The following is a 19,096-nucleotide window of genomic DNA, read 5'->3' as shown; positions in this document are numbered from 1 at the left end:
TATCGTTAGCACAATATGGTAACGGATGGGAGTTGTGTCTTCTGTATTGAGGACTCTGATTTGCATCGGGACAAGGGAAAGGGGTGACTGTGCTGGACACTTTCTGTTTCCTTCTTCAAATTCACTCTCTCCCTTTCTCTCCCTGCCCTGTGCTGCAGGGACTGTCAGTGGGATCTCCTGCCTTCCAGCTGGGTTCAGTCAATGGGGAGACCCAACAGGAAACCAGAGGGTGGACACTGAGTGAGGTTGGGGCATTAATTCCCCAGCTCCCTCCCTGTAGTGTTGCTGTGGGCTGGATGGATTTTTCAGCCTGAAGTTGGAGTTCCTGTCAAGTAGCCCTCTCCGGAGAGGATTCTCTCTATGTCTCTGTCTTGCAACTCCTCAGTGTTCCAGTACAGAAACCCAGTGGTATCAGCACCAGGAAACTGCTCTCACCCTTGTGTCTCCATTAACAGTCACACACCCTTGCCAATTATCTCATTTTTAATCTCTTCTCAAGTTATGCAGGTGGAATGAGTCCCTTTTGTGCTGGGGCCCTGACTGCTAGGTAGAATCCATACTGGTGCAGTGCACCTTCCCCTCCCAGGTCATGGTGATGGGCAGATACCTTTGACTGCAGCACCCTCAAGGTTCTGCTACCATTGGAGCTGGAATGGAGATGTGCACCCGACCAGTGAAGGACAGGCTTTAGATGGTGAATCTCTCTCTGGTTTCTTTTCCTTCCCCTGTGCCAAACCTCTGGGTGTCCTACCCTATACCGTACATAGAGAAATCCTGTCATTGTGGGAAAAGATGGTGTCTTTATCATCAGACACATATGACCACTCCCTAAAAGTTTCTCCTACAGGGTGAGTTTAGCTGCTCCTCAGTCCTCTCATATAGTTAGTTATGACCTTATAACTGGGATGCTGACCTAGATGGAAGGACCAGGGAAGACTTTCCTGAAGACAGACATCTAATGGAGAATGACCCAGACAGAGTTAACCTAGAGCTCACAAAGGGGCAGAAATGCATTCCAGGCAGAGGACACAGCATGTGCAAAGGCCAGGGGGTAGGAAAGTTGCGTGAAGTAAATGAGTTGAACTGACTCATTTGGGTGCTTGAATGAGCTAAGACGCCTGAAGTGCCCAGTATGCAGTGAGGGCCACATAAAGGCCAACAGTCATTATTATCGCACACCCGTGGGCACACATCCAGGGTCTACCTGTTTGGAAGTAGCAGTAATAGAGGAACAATATTCTCTCCGCCTGACTACACAGGCAATCCATAACATCAAGCCTTGATTACAGCTCTACTGAGGTATAATGGACAGGCAAGAAACCACACGTATTTAAAGTACACAGTATAATGAGTTTTGATGTGCATACACACTCCATAAGTGTGGCATACACCCACCATAGTTGAGACAGTGAACGTATCCATTCCACCCACAAGTTTCCACACGAGCCTTTGTAATCCCTCCCTCTGCACTCGGCACCCCCCACCCCCCCAGTACCCAGGCAATCATTTACCTTCTTTCACTTACAATAGATTAGTTTGTACTTCCTAGAATTTATATAAATGGAATGTTATAGTATGTTCTCTTTTTTCATCTGGCTTCTTTCATTCAGTATAATTTTTTTACTGAGATGAAAGTCACATAACATAAAATAAACCATTTTAAAGTGAACAATTCCGTGGCATTTCATGCAGTCGCAATGTTGTATGACCACCACCTCTATCTAGTTCTAAAACACTTTCATCACTTCCAAATAAAACTCTGTACCCATTAAGAGGTTGCCCTCCATTCCCCCAGCCCCCAACCCCTGCAAACCACCAATTATGTCTCTATGGATTTACTTATTCTGAATATTTCATATAAATGAATCATACAGTATGTGACTTTTTGTGTCTGGTTTCTTCCACTCCTAGGTATATACTCAAAAAAATTGAAAACTGATACTCAAACAAATACATGTACACATGTTATAGCAGCACTGTTCACAATAGCCAAAAGGTGGAAATGGCCCAAATGTCTATCAATGGGTCAATGGATAAAAATTCTGGTATAAACATACATTGGAATAGTATTCAATCACAAAAAAGAATGATGCACTGATACATGCTACAACATGGATGAACCTCATAAATATACTAGGCAGAATCATTTTGAAGTTCATATTCAAATTTTTGCATGTATCAATAGCTCATTCCTATTTACGGCTGAGTAATATTTCACGGTGTGGTTATATCCCAGTTTGGTTGCATTGTTTCACAGTTTGGGGCCATTACAAATAAAGCTACTATTAACATTCATATGTCTTCGCGTGTCTTTATTTGGACATATGCCTCATATGCCTTTATTTCTGGGAAAGCTATTGCAAAACATCTGTTTAACAAAGGATTTGCAACTAGAATATACAGAGTGCTTACAACTCAATTAGAAGACAATAAAAAAATGGGCAAAATGTTTGAACAGGCACTTCACCAACGAAGATACATGGATGGTGAATAAGCACGTGGAAAGAGGCTCGATAGCATTAGTCACTAGAAAAATACAAAATAAAGCTACAATGAAAAAAAGAAGCTACAATGAGATACCACCATGGAACTCTTAGAATGGCTAAACGGGAAAAGAATGACTATACCAAGTGTTGGCAAGGATGTGGAGAAACTGGAACCTCTCACACACTGCTGGTGGGGAACGTAAAATGGCACAACCCCTTTGGAAAACAGTCTGACAGTTTCTTAAAAACTTAAGCATAGGGCTTCCCTGGTGGCGCAGCGGTTGGGAGTCCGCCTGCCGATGCAGGGGATGCGAGTTCGTGCCCCGGTCCGGGAAGATTCCACATGCGGCAGAGCGGCTGGGCCCGTGAGCCATGGCCGTTGAGCCTGCGCGTCCGGAGCCTGTGCTCCGCAAAAAAACTTAAGCATATGCCTACCATGTGACTCAACAATTCCATTCCATTTCTATATTACTTCAATTAACGTGAAGTCAAGTGGAATTATCTTGAAAGATTTTTGCCTGACAACTGATGTTACTGATGAAGGTGAGTGCATTCTCAGCTCAAACCACTGTGGTCGTACGTTGCTTGGTGGCTTCTAGGAAAGATGGCTTTCTCCGCAGTGCTGTAAACACTAAGATGTTAGTCCTGCCGCTGCAGTGTTGGACTTTATCCTTCCCTGTTTCTTCTTCCTGTGTGATGAAAAGACTGAAAACCATGCCTCATTTTACTTAGGAGGAGACTGAAGGCAAGAAAGAGGAAGTAAATTGTTCAGATCAGAGTGAAACAATGTCTGGCCTAGAATCTCAGCCTCTTTACTAAAAGCTCACAATTTCCAGGTATCACAGCTCCCCTTCTCCTCGCACACTAGGAATATTTTTTTTCCTAGGACTTGGAAGGTTTAGTGCGAGATTGGCTTCCAAAGGGTTAATCTATCCACCGTGCCTCCAGCGCTGGAGGATATTGACAGGAGTCAATGCCAGTAGCTGTATTCGATTTTTACTTGTTTTTGTTCCTCTGGTGAGTACAGAAAGGCCGATAAAGATATTTAAGTGTAACTTTTCATCACATGCTACGGATCCCTCCTCTTTATAACATAAGGTCCTATACCGTAATCTGAATGTGAACTGTTTTGCCATACGAATAATTTTTCTTTGCTGGAGAAAACTGGGTGCTCGGCAGATGAGACTGGAAGTATGTCATTCAGATGACTCGACCATCTTCGGGGAGCTTTGGTGCAGTGGGACAGAGTGCAGGTTGCTGGGAACGCCCGGGCTCCCGGATGCTGCCACCATTTCCTGACTCCGTGACTCAAGCGCTCATTCTCCCTTGTCAGGGCTGTTTCCCGCTTCATGAGGTGGGTTAATAGTATCAGCTCTGAGGGATGAGCCACCCGAGTGGAAGGGCTTTGCATAACAGGCAGCGCAGGGCAGGTGGAGAAGCTCGACCCAAGTGTAATCTGTGTCGATAAGGGAAGATTCTCTGGAAACGGTGTGTACAAGGAAATAGAAGGGTCTTATTGGTGGAGACTGGGATGTTCACACAATTAGCCAATAACGCAACAAACTGACATTACGAACCTCTGGATGTGATGCAGTAGAAAAGACGCAATGTCACTCACGTAGAATACTGTCATCAACAACTAAAATGACCCTCATCCTGCAGAAACAGACAAACCCAGGTTGTAGAGACCCAGAGGGGATGTACTTGTTCCTCACAGCATTCAGGGAGTCTCGGGGCAAAGAAAGTGTCTTTGTTGGAAATAAATATGGAAGAAGCCCCACCCAAGTGCTAGAGGGTCTGCTTTGTCCTCATAGGTAAATATCGAAGCACATTCTGGCATGACCCGGGCTTCTCATACCTGCTGAACCCATTGGCCAGCTCTGAAGGAGAAAGCAGAATGAGTGGGCCAAAGTGTGGACTGAGGGGCCCAGAACTGATTTTAGCTCAACCAGAGCCTGAAACAGAGGTCTTGGCAAGCTCCTTTCCCTCTTTTGGTTTCTGGATCCTTTTCTACAAGAGGCACAAGGAATAGTTGCAATTGTTGCTCTTAATAGGGAGAGGAAAGGAATGAGAAGGGAAGGGAAGGAAAAGGAAGGGTAGGGAAAAGAAAAGAACCAGTACTGGTAATGCTACAAGTGGATGCCTTGGAGCACTTAGCACAAGAAGAATCTGTCTCAGGCTCTTCTTCTAGGACATCCATCCCAAGGAAAGCACTTCCTGGCTGTGTGTATTAAAAAATTCTAGTAGCTGAAACAGGTATATTATCAAACTAAATTTCTGTGGTTTAACATAATAGATGTTTATTTCTCACTTGTATCACATTTACTTGATGGAGTATTTGAGGAAGGAGGTGGCACTCCTGCTTTGTAACCACTGAGGTTCAAAAGTGGTACCAGTCATTTCTGCCCACATTCCATTGGTGGGGACTAGCTAGTCACATGGTTCACTTAGAGGCAAGGGGGGCTGGGAAATGTAATTCCCCTGGCTAGGCAGTTGCCACGTAGTAACATCTTTACACCCTGAAGGGAGCATGGATCTTTGGTGGGCAGTTATCTCTGCCACATTGTATGACCTTGGGCAAGTTATTTAACTCCTTTGGGGCTCAGTTTCTTTAACTATAAAATCAAGCTATTAATAGAATCTCCCTCAGGGTATGAGTCACAATTCAATGAGTTGAAACAAAAAGTGCTTGGGGGCTTCCCTGGTGGCGCAGTGGTTGAGAGTCCACCTGCCGATGCAGGGGACACTGGTTTGTGTCCCGGTCCGCGAAGATCCCACATGCTGCGGAGCGGCTGGGCCCCGTGAGCCATGGCCGCTGAGCCTGCACGTCTGGAGCCTGTGCTCCACAACGGGAGAGGCCACAACAGTGAGAGGCCCGCGTACCGCAAAAAAAAAAACAAAAACGTGCTTGGACTAGGGTTGGAACAGAGTAAAGGCTCATAACATTAACTATTTTTATCTTTTGTTGAGAACCGACTTTGGGTTATATACAGATATTAATCCTCACCACAACCCATGAGGTGCAGGTAACCACTACAACTACTTTACAGGAGAGGATGATGAAGTTCAGAGAGCGGAAGTAAGTGACCCAAGGCTACACAATCAGGGAGCAACAGAATCCGGTCTGGTAGCAAACAGTTTTACACACCGAGTTTACACACCGAGGACTGTCAGACCTTTTGCTAAACAGCCCCACATCCAGACTTTGCATAAGTCACTGGAAATATACCGACTCCCAGAAAGGTTGCCTTAATAACCCAACTTAGTCATACGTTGCTGGGCCCCTGCCAGCCTTTCCTCCCTCATCTTCTATCACTCTCCCTCTTACCCACCATAGTCTAGCCATTTGCTTTCTTTCTAACCTTCACATAAGCCAAGCTAGATCGCACCTCAGGGCCTTTGTACCTGCTTTCACCTCTGCCTGGAATGCTCTTCCTGCCTGTCTTTCCACGGCAAGCTTTTTCTTTTCATTCTGCTTTCAGCTCAAATGTCACCTCCTCAGGGAGGCCCTCCCTGATCCCAGCTCAGTCACTCACTTTCACATCACCTGGTTTTCACTCTCTGCCCAGCACCCAGCACCATTTGTTTTTTTTGTTTTTTTTTTTTTTGGTGCTCATGTATTTGTTTAGTGTCTGTCTCTCTCTCTAGACTGTGAGTTCAACAAAAACAGTGGCTTCATTCTTATTGGTCTTCCTGATTCCCCAGAAATTAGGACAGTACCAGACACAGACTCCAGCCTGGTAAATATCTGTTGACTAAAATCAGACATTTAATTGAGGCCTATGACCTTATGTGCCTCTTTGCCCACCCTTCCTTCTCTTCTTCCAGGGACATTGAGTCAGGCCACACACAACTCCAGAGGGTGCCATTCACACAGCAACAATGTGGATCACTGGGGAGGGGGTGGTTTCTTTAGTGCACAACCTAGACAAATGTGGTGATGGCACTGTTACATCCTTCCTCCCTCCCTCCCTCCCTCCCTCCCTCCCTCCTCTCCCTCCTTTCCTTCCATCCTTCCATAAATATTTATTGAGCACCTATGCTATTCCATGTTAATAGTGGAGACACAGTGGGAGATGAGAGGAACGTGCCTCCGTACATGGAGCAAATTTTAAACTTGCAAACACAAAGAAAAATACAATGTATAAAGATGTTGAAATAAACATATAATTGTAAGTTTCATGTTCATTTCTCTTTGTCCTCTACTATTAGTCTCACTCTTTTTTTTTTTTTTTTTTTTTTTGCTGTACGCAGGCCTCTCACTGTTGTGGCCTCTCCCGTTGCAGAGCACAGGCTCCAGACACACAGGCTGGGCGGCCATGGCTCACGGGCCCAGCCGCTCCGCGGCATGTGGGATCCTCCCGGACCGGGGCACGAACCCGTGTCCCCTGCATCGGCAGGCGGACTCCCAACCACTGCGCCACCAGGGAGGCCCTATTCTCACTCTTTTCTCCCTTTCCCCTTTCTCACACACCCACATCTGGCCTCTGCAGCCACCGACAGACACCCCTGATTCTTCCCTGTCTCCCTCCCACCCAGCATGCTAGAGCTAGTTTGTGCAGGCTTGCAAAAACCGATTGTCAAATATTTAGGAATTTTGCGAGCTGGCTGTTAAATGATTAGTAGCTTAAAATCAGACATGGTAGGAGTATTTACACCATAGAAATAGGCGATGTTCCGAGGCAGGGTTTGTTGATGCGGTTTTCCTGAAAAGCTGGTCTTCTAGCACACCACTGTTCCATCTATTTCTGGCAAAGACACTTTGCTTTGCTGAGGAATATCCTAATTCTTTGATAGAGATTCAGTCTCTACCGCTCCCCCCACCCCACCATTCCCCAGCTCCCTCCTGGGTGGCGGGGAGATGGAGATTCTAGGGCCTGTGTTGTGCTGGGAGGGGAGAGAACAGTAGAAGAAGAGAAAGCATGAGGGAAGTAAGTGAAAAAGAGAATAAAAAGGACAGCAGTATAGAAAGGAAAGAGAAAGAAAAGGGAAGTAGCAGGAGGGCAGAGATTAGGACAGGGAGAGCGTAACGACCAGACAAGACTCACCTCAGAGTGTCTTCAGGGGCACTTGGGCCATTTCCTCACTTGGGGCCAGAAGGTGGCCAAGTTGCTATGAGATGAGGAAACCGCCTTCACAAACTGTCCTGAAACAGGATGTGGGTGGGGACCCCCACAGCTGGGCTCTGGAGGAAAGAGGGCTGGGGACCTGGTCTAGGAGCCAGGATGCCTCCATCTCTAACTGTGGAGGGACTGGGGGCCCAGACTCCTGGATCTGGGGAAGGAGGGAGGACCCAGACTCTCCCTCGACCTCACTCGCCAACCCTCCAGCCCCCACCCTTCCCCACCCCTGCTGCCTTTAAGGTGTTGAGACTCAGACGGAGGCCCAGGCCGCATTTAGCAAGTCCCTCCCCTCCCCACCCCTTTCCTGGACTGTCTTGAGTGAGGCGAGATATAAAAAGGAGGAGAGAGCAGGAGTGAGGGTTCCAGCTGCCCCGATCATGAGCCCTTTCCTGCTGCTGGCCCTCCTGGGCATCACCGTGCCCCGTGAGTGAGGACCTCAGACGGGAGGGGACTCTGGAGGATAAGCTAAGACTGATTGGCTCTTCCCATCTCAGGAGTGCAGGCCCTGACCTGCTACTGGGGGACACTGGTGTCCGTGATGAATGCATCAGAACTGCCCCTCCAGTGGACGACTAGCCAGAAGCACTGTGAGGAAGGCTGGAGCTGCCAGGATGTTCTGATGCTGATGGAGAACGGTAAGGAGGGCCCGTGGGCCCCCGCCCGACTCCCACCCTCTCCTGTGCAGAGACACTCCTATTGCCCCCGCTCCTACCGGCATATTCTGTGTACAAATTCGAAAGCCTGCTCCCCGCAGTACCAGGAGCTGTTCCCTCCTCGGCTACTCAGTGTCCTGCTCTGCAGCCTCTCACCCCAGAGCACGAGGCACATCCACCCGCTAGTCATGACCTCACCCTGGCCCGTCTCTCTCTCTTGGTCCAGGACCCCAGGTGTACGTGGTGCTCATCAAGGGCTGCACCCAGGCAGCCGATCACGAGGACCTCATCACCCAGCACAGGGCAGGCCCCGGCCTGTCCATTGCCTCCTACACCCGGGTGTGCCGGGAGGACTTGTGCAACCATCTGTCCACCAGCCTCCCTCTCTGGGCCCCGCACCCACCCCCAGGTGCCGGAGGGAGAGGAGGAGGGTGTTTGGGAGGAGGGAAGCCATGGGGCTGAGGTGTTGGGGTGAGCCCGCTGGGGATGCTCCTTTAGAATCCCTCCCTGCCCACCTTCCCCAGCACAGCTTCTTCTAACAGTCCCGGAGCAGAAAACTGGACCGCTTTTCCCATGTTCAACCACCCACCTCCGACTCTGGCTCCGGCCCTGACCTGGTGCCAGCTCCTTCTTTCCATCCCGCTGGATTTGGTCCACGCGTGTTCTAGTCAGGGTTCTGGCATTTCCTCCTCCTAAGTGAAACGGGCCTGTGACTTCCCACTGTCTTTTTCTGTCTGAGACCGTAAATCGTGTTTGGGGCTGTGTTCTGCATTTCTCTACTCTTTGGCATCTTTTGTGGACATGGGCGTCTTGTCTTCTTGGACTGTTTAGTGGGACTTGTGGCTGAAGCCACTGGGTCCTCCCCGGGCACCGCTCCCCGACTCGTACCACCTCCTGTGCTCAGTCCCAGACGCCCCTTCCCAGATCTCACGTCCCCTCCTCAACCTTGCTGTCTCTCTAGCTCATGTTCCAAATGCCCTGCACCCCAGGTCTTCATGAGAAGAGCTTGAGGAGGGCACATTTGGGGGACACTAGGGAATTGATTCTTGGGGACCAGCAAAATGGGGGAAGGGTGGAGGGAAGGCACATGGTCTGAATTCAGAGCCTTCTCAGTCCTGCCTCCCTTTCTCTGTCACCTCCCCAGCCCTGGGGTCTGTGCGGTGTCCAGTCTGCTTGTCTGCCCAAAGCTGCCGGTCGGCAGCAGAGCTGACCTGCCCCGCCGAGAGCACACACTGCTACAGCGGGCACCTCCTGCTCAGTGCTGGTGAGCCGGACCAAGATCTGAGTCTCTGGGGAGGAAAGGGAGCTGAGGTCTGGGACCCGGAGGAGGGTGGGCCTGGCTTCCCAGAGCTGCGCCTCCCGCATGAGGGATGGATGGTCCCAGCAGCAGTGTCTCCCTCTCTCCCCTCCTCTCACTTTCCACAGAGAACCGCTCCACCCATCTGAGAGTCCAGGGGTGCATGTCCCAAACAGGCTGCAACCTGCTTAATGGGACTCGGGAAATCGGGCCCATCAGTCTGCAGGAGACCTGTGATTCTGAAGGTGAGTGTCATACCCACAAGACCAAATGCCCTGTGCCGCGGCCTCGGGCCACGATGACCCTGTGAAAGGCAGACATCCAAGCACATCCCACCGAAGCCAGCGTCACGTCACTCAGATATTTATTACTCACTCAGGCAGATGTGATGTAAGGGGTTCTCCCAGTAGGCGCTTCAGGTGGGGATGCCAGCAAGAGGTGTCCAGCTTAAGGGGAGACAGAGGGTGCGTGGTCCAGGGGACATATCTGTAGGACAGGAATCCACTGGTGGGTGTTTTATTTGTTTTTGTTTTTTTGCGGTACGCGGGCCTCTCACTGCTGTGGCCCCTCCCGCCGCGGGGCACAGGCTCCGGACGCGCAGGCTCAGCGGCCATGGCTTACGGGCCCAGCCGCTCCGCGGCACGTGGGATCTTCCCGGACCGGGGCACGAACCCGCGTCCCCTACATCGGCAGGCGGACTCTCAACCACTGTGCCACCAGGGCAGCCCCTGGTGGGTGTTTTAAATGATGCTGGGCCTGTCCAGGTGGGAGAGGGGCAGGGGAGCAGGGAGGAAGGCCAGAGGGGCAGAGAGGGTGGGCTGCCTCGCGTGCCACTCTGTCCATTGGCTGCAGAAATGAGTGCAGGTGTGCCGGCTGGTTTCCTTGCTGGGCGTGACTTGCTGCTTCCAATTCTACTTCTCCACACCCTGGACCTTGGGTAACCCTGGGTCTTCCACTTCCCCTTGACCACCCTCACCCATCCCCCACCCACGGTACTGGAGCACCCCAGCAGCCATGCTGCAGAGAAAAAAGATCAGAGAGGATATCAAGGGTGCTTCAGGTGTGACAGGAAAAGTAAGAGCCAGACGGGGACACGGGGAGGGTCCCCACTTCCCCATGGAAACCCAGCCAAACCGAACACCGGTGGATGAGAGTGGCCTAGAGTGTCTTGCTGTGAAGCACCTGCCATGGCGAGGTGGGGAGTGGGGTCTTAGGAAAGTGGGAGAAGGGTCTTCCCTGTCCGAGCTTCAGGGAGAGAGTTGAGTGGGTTCAGCAAACGTTCCTCTTGTTTGGATCTCTCTGGCTGGACTGGGAGCCTTGAGGACAGAGCCTAGATGTCACTGACGCCAGGCTTCCAGCCTCGGGCAGCACAAGGGCTGGCTGAGGATGGGCACCCAGGATGCGTTTGCTGACGTGAGTTTGTACAGGATTCCAAGGTCTGTGGAGACCCCAGAGGACTCAGACCCTGGCCCTGCCCTAAAGGGCTTCCAGGACCGAGAAGGGAGACATCGCAGACACAGATGGTCACAGGGCTGTCATGGAAGTGGGTCTGGGGGGTCCTCAGAGAAGGATGATACTGATGTCCTGGGAAGGGCGAATCAGGGAGGGCTTCACAGAGGAAGTGACCTATGAGCCGTGTCTTAAAGATGAGCTACAGTTTATTCACAGAAGAGGAAAAGGACACGAACAGGCAGAGGAAACGGCTTGGAGGTGGGGGCAGCCCGCTGGTTTGAAGAGGGGTCCCTCGGCTCTGCCTGAGGAGGGGCTCATCGAGAGGATGGGGTGCAGCTGGGGGTGGTGGGTGATCACAAGTTTTCCAGGTGGACAAGGGGAGTGTGGGCCATGAAGGCAGAGATGTTCCAAGCAGAAGGAACAGCGGGTGCCAGGCCAAGGAGGCAGGAAATGCCCTGCTGTGTCTTGGGAATGGATATTGTTGGGGGAGCCGAGAGGTAGGCGGGGGGGGGGGTCCTGGTGGTGGGTCAGGTGTCTGCCCAGCCAGACTGAGGAGCTGGCCTTTCTGCTGAGGGCAGTGGAGCTGTGGAAGGGCATTGAGCAGAGGAGGACAGAGTCTGAATCTTTCCTTCTCATTAATGCTGGTTTACTGATCTGGCCTTCGTCTCTGGGACTAGGTAACATTCATAATTCAGAAGGCGTTTCCGAAACAGATCAGATGCGCGCCACACATACCACACACCGTAACGCACACAACACACTCAGGAGACACAGACACACACTGTGCCAAGTACACACCACACCTCACATACCGCACACGGGCCTCCCTAAACCTCACACACCACAGACTTCACGCACTACATAGAGCACATGCCACACCCAGCACACAGACCACACTTCACATGCCGCGGACAGCACACACAAACAAAACACAGGTACACAGGACACACACCACGCCATACCCATGCAACAAACATATACCGCATACCTCACCAACACACTGTACACACACATCACGTAGCATACACACACCATACACATTTCACACATTCCCATACTACCCCACACACCCCACATACCCACTACACATCTACACACATCCCATATACGTACGCTCCCAAACCACACACGTCCCATAAAACACAGCCATTAGGCCACCAACGGATATCCCTAATATATGTCCATATTCTGCTGGCTTTCAGCATCAGAGCCAGATCTTGGACGGTGCATTTGTCTGCCCTGGTTAAGTTCAGTTTGGTAGTTTAGCAAATGTCTATTGGGCATCGGCAAGGCCAGGCATGAGAAGATGGGGGACAGCGAGATGTCAGGGAGTAAGTGGAGGACAGAAGGGCATCTCAGGGAGATAGAACAGCTTCTGGAAGGCATGGGGGAAGGAGAGGACTGGGTGCCAGGACTGGGTGCAAAATGGACCACCGCAGCAGCCCATACTAAAGAAGAACCAAAGGGCTGGGATTTTAACAGCCTTGACTCTCCCCCTAAGGAATAGGATGGTGGTCCCAGTGAGAGCAGTGGGTCGCACAGTCAGGGAGAGCACAGCCTTTAAGGGCTTAGCGTGTGAATCAGAAAGACGTGGGTTTCTGTCTGGGCTCTGCCGCTGAACCAGCTTTTGAGGATTACACCTCTTTGAGCCTCTTTCACCAAGTTCAGGGAGGAGGAGATAACCCCAGACAGTCAGGGGTCGCAGAGTATACAAAGGCCCTGGGGTGGTATGTGCCTGCCATGTGTTCAAGGAAGAATCCAGAGGCCAGTGTGGCTCCAGCAGAGTGATCAAGGGGAATAAAGATATTTAAAAAAAGAAAAGAAAAGAAAATGGGGATGATGAGGATAACACCACCTGCTTGGTGCGGGGCGGGGGCCAGGGGGCCAGGAGGAAATGAGGCAATCCAGGCGAGGCGAGCTCCTTGGGAGGCTTAAAGGGGTTAACCCCTGGAAAGTCGTCATGGCAGCCGGGCACCTCAGTTAAGTGTTCAGTGCGCACGAAGCGTCTTGAGCATTTTTGTTTGGAACATAGGGCTTCTCAGTTAAAAGAAATCTGCGGTGTCAGGCTGCCCTCCTTATTTTCCAGATAAGGACCCTGAGGCCCAGAGAGGGAAGTAGAGATTGGCTCTTGCTAAGGAAGAGCCATCCATCTCTCTCACACCAAAAGGGAGGAGCAGCCGTCCCCAAGGGGGGTTGGGAAAAGCCCCTGCGATGTTCCAGCAAGAACAGGGGAAAAAACTGGGGGTGGGGCTCGGACTTCCTGTGTCCCTGCTAACCTGAAGTTGAGGCACCCAGCGGCTAGATGGCTTGGAGGGTGAGTCAAGAACGTGACCATCTTCCCAAGCGCAGGACCAGGCAGGCCCCTGAATCACCCAGACCCTGGTCATTCCTTCTCCGCAGCTATGCTGACCTGTCATCGGGGGGTCATGCTTCGGACTTCTCAAGACCTGACTCAGGAACCTGTCACGTGGTCCGCGAATTCGGAGCAGCTGTGTAATCGTGGGGAGGTGTGTCAGGAGACGCTTCTGCTCATAGATGTAGGTGTGTGGGCTGCCCAAGAGGGCAAGACCCCCGCACGGGGTCCTGCGTCTCGCTGCCCTGGATTCTGTGCCCTGAATCTCCTGCCAGGTTCCCCTCACGCTTGCAGTTCTAAACCCAATTCTCCCTCTTTCTGCACCTTGTTTTCCCCTTCTGAAACCAAGGGGGCGAGGTGATGGCAATCATAGTACCTACCCTGCTGCGTGGTCACTAGGCTGTATCCGGTAGTCCAGGCAAAGGGTTGAGAGAGCTGGCACAGAGCAACCTCAGTGGCTGTATTCAAGGTCTGATGAGCTGCCCGTTGTGTGCCAGGCACTGTTTTAGGTGCTGTAGATCCCATCGCATCTGCCTTCTTGCCACTTTACGTGCCAGTGGGGAAGCAGAAAAAAAAAAAAAAAAAGAGTAAGATATGCCTATGGAGGTAAGAGCTATGGAAATTAATCCAGCAGGGAAAGGAGGTAGGGAGAGTGAGGTAAAGGTGGTAATTTGCTCTCTGAGGATGCTCTAGTGAGAAGGTGACATTTGAGCGAGAACTGAGAGGTGGCAGAGCTGGGGGAGGACCCAGGCTCTGGCCCCGGTCTTCCCCGTGCACTCACCGGGACTTGTGCTCCCGTCCTCAGAGGACCCGCATCCCGCCTCTGCCTGCTGTGCACCGAGGAACCCCTGGCTCTGCCGCCTTCCGAGTCTCCCGTCCCCCCACCCAGCTTTCACTCTGTCACCCCTCAGGACTCAGATCGCTCCTGGTGGGGAGCAAAGGCTGCAGCAAGGCCAGGACACGGGATTCCCAGGCTATCTCCATACACTCGGGGCCGCCCGGAGTGCTCGTCGCCTCCTTTGCCCGGTTCTGCACTTCCGACAAGTGCAACTCGGCTGCCAGCAGCAGTGTCCTGTTGAACTCCCTCCCTCGTCCAGGTGTGGGACCCCAGCGGGCTGGGTGGGACCGGGGGTGGGGAGAGATGGGGCCCCAGAGATACACTCTGGGGCTCAAGGAGGGTGGCTAAGAGCTAAGAGCAGAGCTGTGCGCCCCCAACTTTCTCTCTGCTCCCCAGCTGCCCCTGCCCCGGGAGACCTGCAGTGTCCCACCTGTCTGTCCGTCTTTGGATCCTGCACACAAAACTCTGATACTGTGATGTGTCCTAAGGGCACCAGCCATTGTTACCAGGGCTACATTGCTCTCAGGGGAGGTGAGTGCTGAAGGTCAGGTCCCAAGGATGAAGGGGCTGGGGGCCTCAATTCACTGGTCCCGAGGTGGGAGGGTGCTTGAGACCCTGGCTTATGCGTTTGAGGGTGGAGGGGGCTGGGGACCCAGATTTTCTAGGTCGGAGGGAGGAGGGGCCTAAGAGCCTAGTCTCTTGGTCTGACGGGGGGAGGGTCTAGGACTCCTAGGGTTTAGGAATTTAAGCTGAGGAAACCTGAGCCCTCTCTGACTCATATTCGCTCTCCAGGCGGGCTGAGCTCCCCAGTGGACATCCAGGGCTGCGTGGCCCAACCTTCCAGCTCCTTATTGAACGGCACCCAGAATATCGGGGTCTTTTCTGTGATTGAGGACCATGATGAGGCTATAGTGCCAGGTGGAGCTGCCCCTACCCTAGTGCCAGATGGAGCTGCCCCTGCCCCCTACCTGGCTTGGGTGGCAGGGCTGGGACTATCCCTAGCCCTTTGGTGTGGGGCGCCCTCCCTGCTGACCCCATTTCCCCATGATTCTTAGGCCTTGCTGACCCCCTAGCCCAAACCCTCCCTCTGACCTCATAACTAAACAGCCTTGGACACGGAATTATTTCCCAGTCCTCTACACGAGTTATCACCCACACCCACCTCACGTACTGTATGACCTGATGACGGGGCCTCGGAGCAGCTGAACTTGCCCTGCGGGAGGGTGGACATTCAAGCAGTGGCCCCGTGTGTGTGATAATAAAGACATTGTCCTTTCCCCCAGATGCTGGGGTTTCCCTAAGTGAGGGGAGGGGAGGGTTCCCAGAGATCTGGCATGAGGGAGGAGAGGAATCCGGTGACAGATTGACCATCTCAGGCTGTCCTTTACTGACCTGGTCCACGTCCCCACTGGACCCCACTGGGCGGCGGCAGAGTCTTCAGCTTGCCGCAAGTAAAAGCATTTGGGCATCGCCATGACTTGGGAGGCGAAGGTGCACCGGGACCAATGAGGCTTCTATCCCAGTAGCCAGGGCCTCAGCGCCAACAGCGGGCTCACCCCACTTGAATAACTTAAGGGTCTGTGTGAAGCAGAGAAACAAGAGGCTTTGCACGGTTTCCTGAGGCTGATATCATTGGGGCTGTTATCATCCTGGGCCTGAAACACTGAGGAGAAGTCATGACCATTACTAGGATCTGGAGCGGGTGGTGTTTACAGAACGCTGCCTGACAGGATCTCTGATCCCAGGCTGAAAACCCATCCAGCCCGCAGCGACATACAGGGAGGGAGCTGGGGAATTAATACCCCAACCTCACTCAGTGTCCGCCCTCTGGTCTCCTGTTGGGTCTCCCCATTGACTGAACCCACCTGGAAGGCAGGAGATCCCATTGACAGTCCCCACAGCGCAGGGCAGGGGAAGAAGCTGAGAGAGTGAATTTGAAGAAGGAAACAGAAAGTGTCCAGCACAGTCACCCCTTTCCCTTGTCCCGATGAAAATCAGAGTCCTCAATACAGAAGACACAACTCCCATCCGTTACCATATTGTGCTAACGATAATGGGTCACACACCCACAGCGTTAGACGACCAGTTCTTCATGTACCACAGTGAGAGGAAGATGGGGAAAAACAGCATGTAACGAAGACGAAAAGGTCCTGACTGTGTAGCTGGTGGTGATCAGAGCTGCCCTCTCCTACCACCCATTCTACGTTCTCTTACCACCTGCCAACACCTCCTCGGGACAATTGGTGTGACACAAATCTTCATTCTTAAGGGAAGTAAGTGTTCAATGGTCTTGTCTTTATTGGCTCTTGGCCGCTTTCTGCTGAACAGGGCCACCGGCCAAGGAGATATTACCGCCAACGCGTCCCCTGGCTTCCAAACATAGTCTTCCTTGATCCAGCAACCCAGCCTCCCTCTGGTGGTCAGGTTCCCTCTGGCCATCAGCAGAGTGGCCCTCGTCTCTGCCTGTTGTTTCAGCAGCGCAAGGAGCACAAAATGGGGGCAGTCCTGGCTTCTGATTAGAGCTCTGATGGGGTTCCTCACCCACACCAAGCCCAAGGTCACAGAGACCAGGAGCAAAAATTCTTTAAGCGGGTTGTTAGGTGTACTAGTGGGAGGGGACACTCCCTTATCCTCCCCTGATTCATGGACCCCTGCATTCTGGCTCTGGGAGAGGTGACACGATAGACTGGCCACTGGTTCAAGACATACAGCATCTCCTGTTGGGTGGCAGCGTACCTCCTCTCACCCGGTGCCCTCATCAACCATCACGGCCATTCCACCCTTCCGATAAGTCAACTGTCTCTGTGTAGTGGGGCACCTGGAAGATCAGTGAGCTCCATGGATGGGAGTTAATTGCCTCACTTCCTTTGCCTTAAAATATGTCCTCTAGCTGGAAGCGATACTTCATGGGATACTGTAGCAGTAGAACAGACATCTTCTAAGTTCCCAAATGGCAGGGTTGACAGCAGCACTGGGTACGAGGAAGGCAACTCAGAACCCACAGTGTGTATTTATCCCTGTGGGGAGAGAGCTCAGTCCGCTCGAGGGTGGGGTGTGTCCTGGGTGGTCCTGCTGTAGAAAGACGCCGTAACAGGCTTAGAGTTGGCCTCTGCCTCTGGTGGTTTGGGCACTGAGTACAGTCAACAGCCAGGTCACCTCGGGGAGAGTTAGCCCGTTTGTTGTTAGCATGTGGAGCCTCCACCACCCACATGGCCACTTTGCACCTGGGCCCAGTGTGCAAGCACTGATGGGAGAGAAGCCGCCTGACACTGTCCACAGGATACCAAGGGTACCCATGCTCAGGGCATGGGTTCTGGTGGGCATTCGTGTGGGACGTAAACATCTTCACACTCTGTGCCCATCCCCAGAGGACCTTACACATATCCCCCCGTCTTCATCTGATACCTTTCTTCTTACCAAGTCCTTCACCAAATGGCTCACCACGGGTCCATGCCGAAGTGGACCTGAGGACCTCCCTCCCTCCCACGAGTGGACCCCTGAAGTTTTGCCGCCTGAGGGATTTCCTTGCATCGCTCTTTCAGGACCACACGTGCAAATGCTAACACAGCCGCTACCCACTTCTGCCTGGCGCCAGCCCACGCTCCAGATCTATCCGTACACCTAGTCTGTGCCTTCAATCCCCCTGTAAACAGATCCCAAGGAATCCCCATGAGCTCATAGGTGTGGGTGGGGGAAGAGGCAGGAGAAGCGGGTGCCATGGGTGTCTGGGCCACCTGCTGGGGCGTCCACCTGTGCCCTGACCTCATACACACCTTCTCCATGGATGGCAGATGCTACTGTACGTGCCCAACGTCATGGTTTGGTAACTTGACTACACCCAGTATGTGATGTGCAGCTCAGGTCACAACGCTCTTGGTGTCCCATGGTCAGGTATTCAAACTTTACTGGGTCCCAGCAATAAGCCAGGAGCTGTTTCCCAGATGGAGGTTAGTTATTTGCAGAAGAAGACATACCTTTGCGCCAAAACCCCGAGGCTCTGCGCTATGAATATCCTATTATCTCTTTATGTCACAGAAACTTTCAGGGACATTGGGTCTCTTGGGTCAGATGACCCGAGGTTCAGAGCAGCTAGGTTTCCGGTCTGAACCTGCATCAGAGTCCTTTCCTGCTCTAGGATCCAGTCAAAACTGGCCATCTTATGGGTTCCCTCACAAATGAGTAGGAGTAGGATGTCAAAATGTGCTACACCCCCCCAGCCAACTCCTAAAGGACTGATCTTTTTTGTAAAGGGAGCCACACAAGGTGTAGCAAATTGTCTCTCAGTTTAGAAGGAATATTGAGACATGCCCCAGACCTATAGTCCCCGAGGACTTACACCAGTGTGATGGGATGGGGAGTAAATGACGCACAGTTTATCCTCCACCCTGTGGCACACGTGTGTTATCATCAAGGGCGCCTGCGACTTGTTCACTGTCTGATTAAATAACATAAATTCATCGATGAAGTGGACCAGTGTGATGTTCTGTAGAAAATCAGACGATCAAGGTCCCTCCGGGACAAGAGGGGAGGAGAGTTGACCAAGACATGAGGCCAGAAAGTGAAGGTGTCCTCTTGTCCCTGAAATATAAATGCTTCTGATTATCTCTGCCAACGAATACAGAACAACGAATTGTTAGATCTGTAAGAAACCACAACCAGAACCGTAGCTGCAATTATCATTGCCACTTATATTTGCCAGAAACTGTCGTCATGCTCTAGACCGAGATGCGATAGCCACCTAGGTCCCTGCGTCTCTCATGCTGTGGTGTTGGCATTAATCTCAGAAATTCCCCCACGGGTGCATTATAGCTTCTGATTTACCATCTTGGTGGGCGTGATAATAGTTTCAGGAGCACCAGGCGGTCTTTCTTACCATAACAGCCCTCACTCCATG

The 19,096-nt window shown here is 52.1% G+C and overlaps 1 protein-coding gene and 1 long non-coding RNA gene across 7 annotated transcripts in view; one reads left to right on the top strand and one right to left on the bottom strand.

Annotated features, from left to right (window-relative positions):
- Window positions 1-2,295: 2,295 nt before the first annotated feature.
- LOC116744458 overlaps window positions 2,296-19,096 on the bottom strand; it is a 66,552-nt gene continuing 49,751 nt past the window's right edge. For 3 of the 6 annotated variants that reach the window (XR_004347046.1, XR_004347042.1, XR_004347044.1), the window contains 5 exons: window positions 13,745-13,908; window positions 9,935-10,045; window positions 8,852-8,954; window positions 7,535-7,598; window positions 2,296-4,142 (listed from right to left, as the gene is read on the bottom strand). This is a non-coding gene — a long non-coding RNA (uncharacterized LOC116744458). Of the gene's footprint in view, window positions 4,143-7,534; window positions 7,633-8,851; window positions 8,955-9,934; window positions 10,046-13,744; window positions 13,909-19,096 lie in introns of all 6 variants that reach the window. The other 3 variants (XR_004347045.1, XR_004347041.1, XR_004347043.1) reach the window with 3 other exon arrangements.
- Window positions 7,986-15,578, top strand: CD177 (CD177 molecule). Its single transcript, XM_032614193.1, has 9 exons — window positions 7,986-8,032; window positions 8,104-8,244; window positions 8,489-8,671; window positions 9,407-9,526; window positions 9,688-9,804; window positions 13,412-13,552; window positions 14,276-14,461; window positions 14,599-14,733; window positions 14,995-15,578. Exons 1-9 carry the CDS (start codon window positions 7,987-7,989, stop codon window positions 15,255-15,257), a joined length of 1,332 nt encoding a protein of 443 aa, XP_032470084.1. The 5' UTR covers window position 7,986; the 3' UTR covers window positions 15,258-15,578.

This window comes from Phocoena sinus, chromosome 19, assembly GCF_008692025.1.
Source record: "Phocoena sinus isolate mPhoSin1 chromosome 19, mPhoSin1.pri, whole genome shotgun sequence".
NCBI lineage: Eukaryota > Metazoa > Chordata > Mammalia > Artiodactyla > Phocoenidae > Phocoena > Phocoena sinus.
This window is presented reverse-complemented; position numbering and strand designations above follow the sequence as displayed.

What these genes read in the sequence shown, in the direction of transcription:
- CD177 (XM_032614193.1), top strand. Translation starts at nt 7,987, where the DNA reads ATGAGCCCTTTCCTGCTGCTGGCCCTCCTGGGCATCACCGTGCCCC. An exon ending in GCACCTCCTGCTCAGTGCTG is followed by an intron (nt 9,527 to 9,687) that starts GTGAGCCGGACC and finishes CACTTTCCACAG; the next exon opens with AGAACCGCTCCACCCATCTG. An exon ending in GGAGACCTGTGATTCTGAAG is followed by an intron (nt 9,805 to 13,411) that starts GTGAGTGTCATA and finishes CCTTCTCCGCAG; the next exon opens with CTATGCTGACCTGTCATCGG.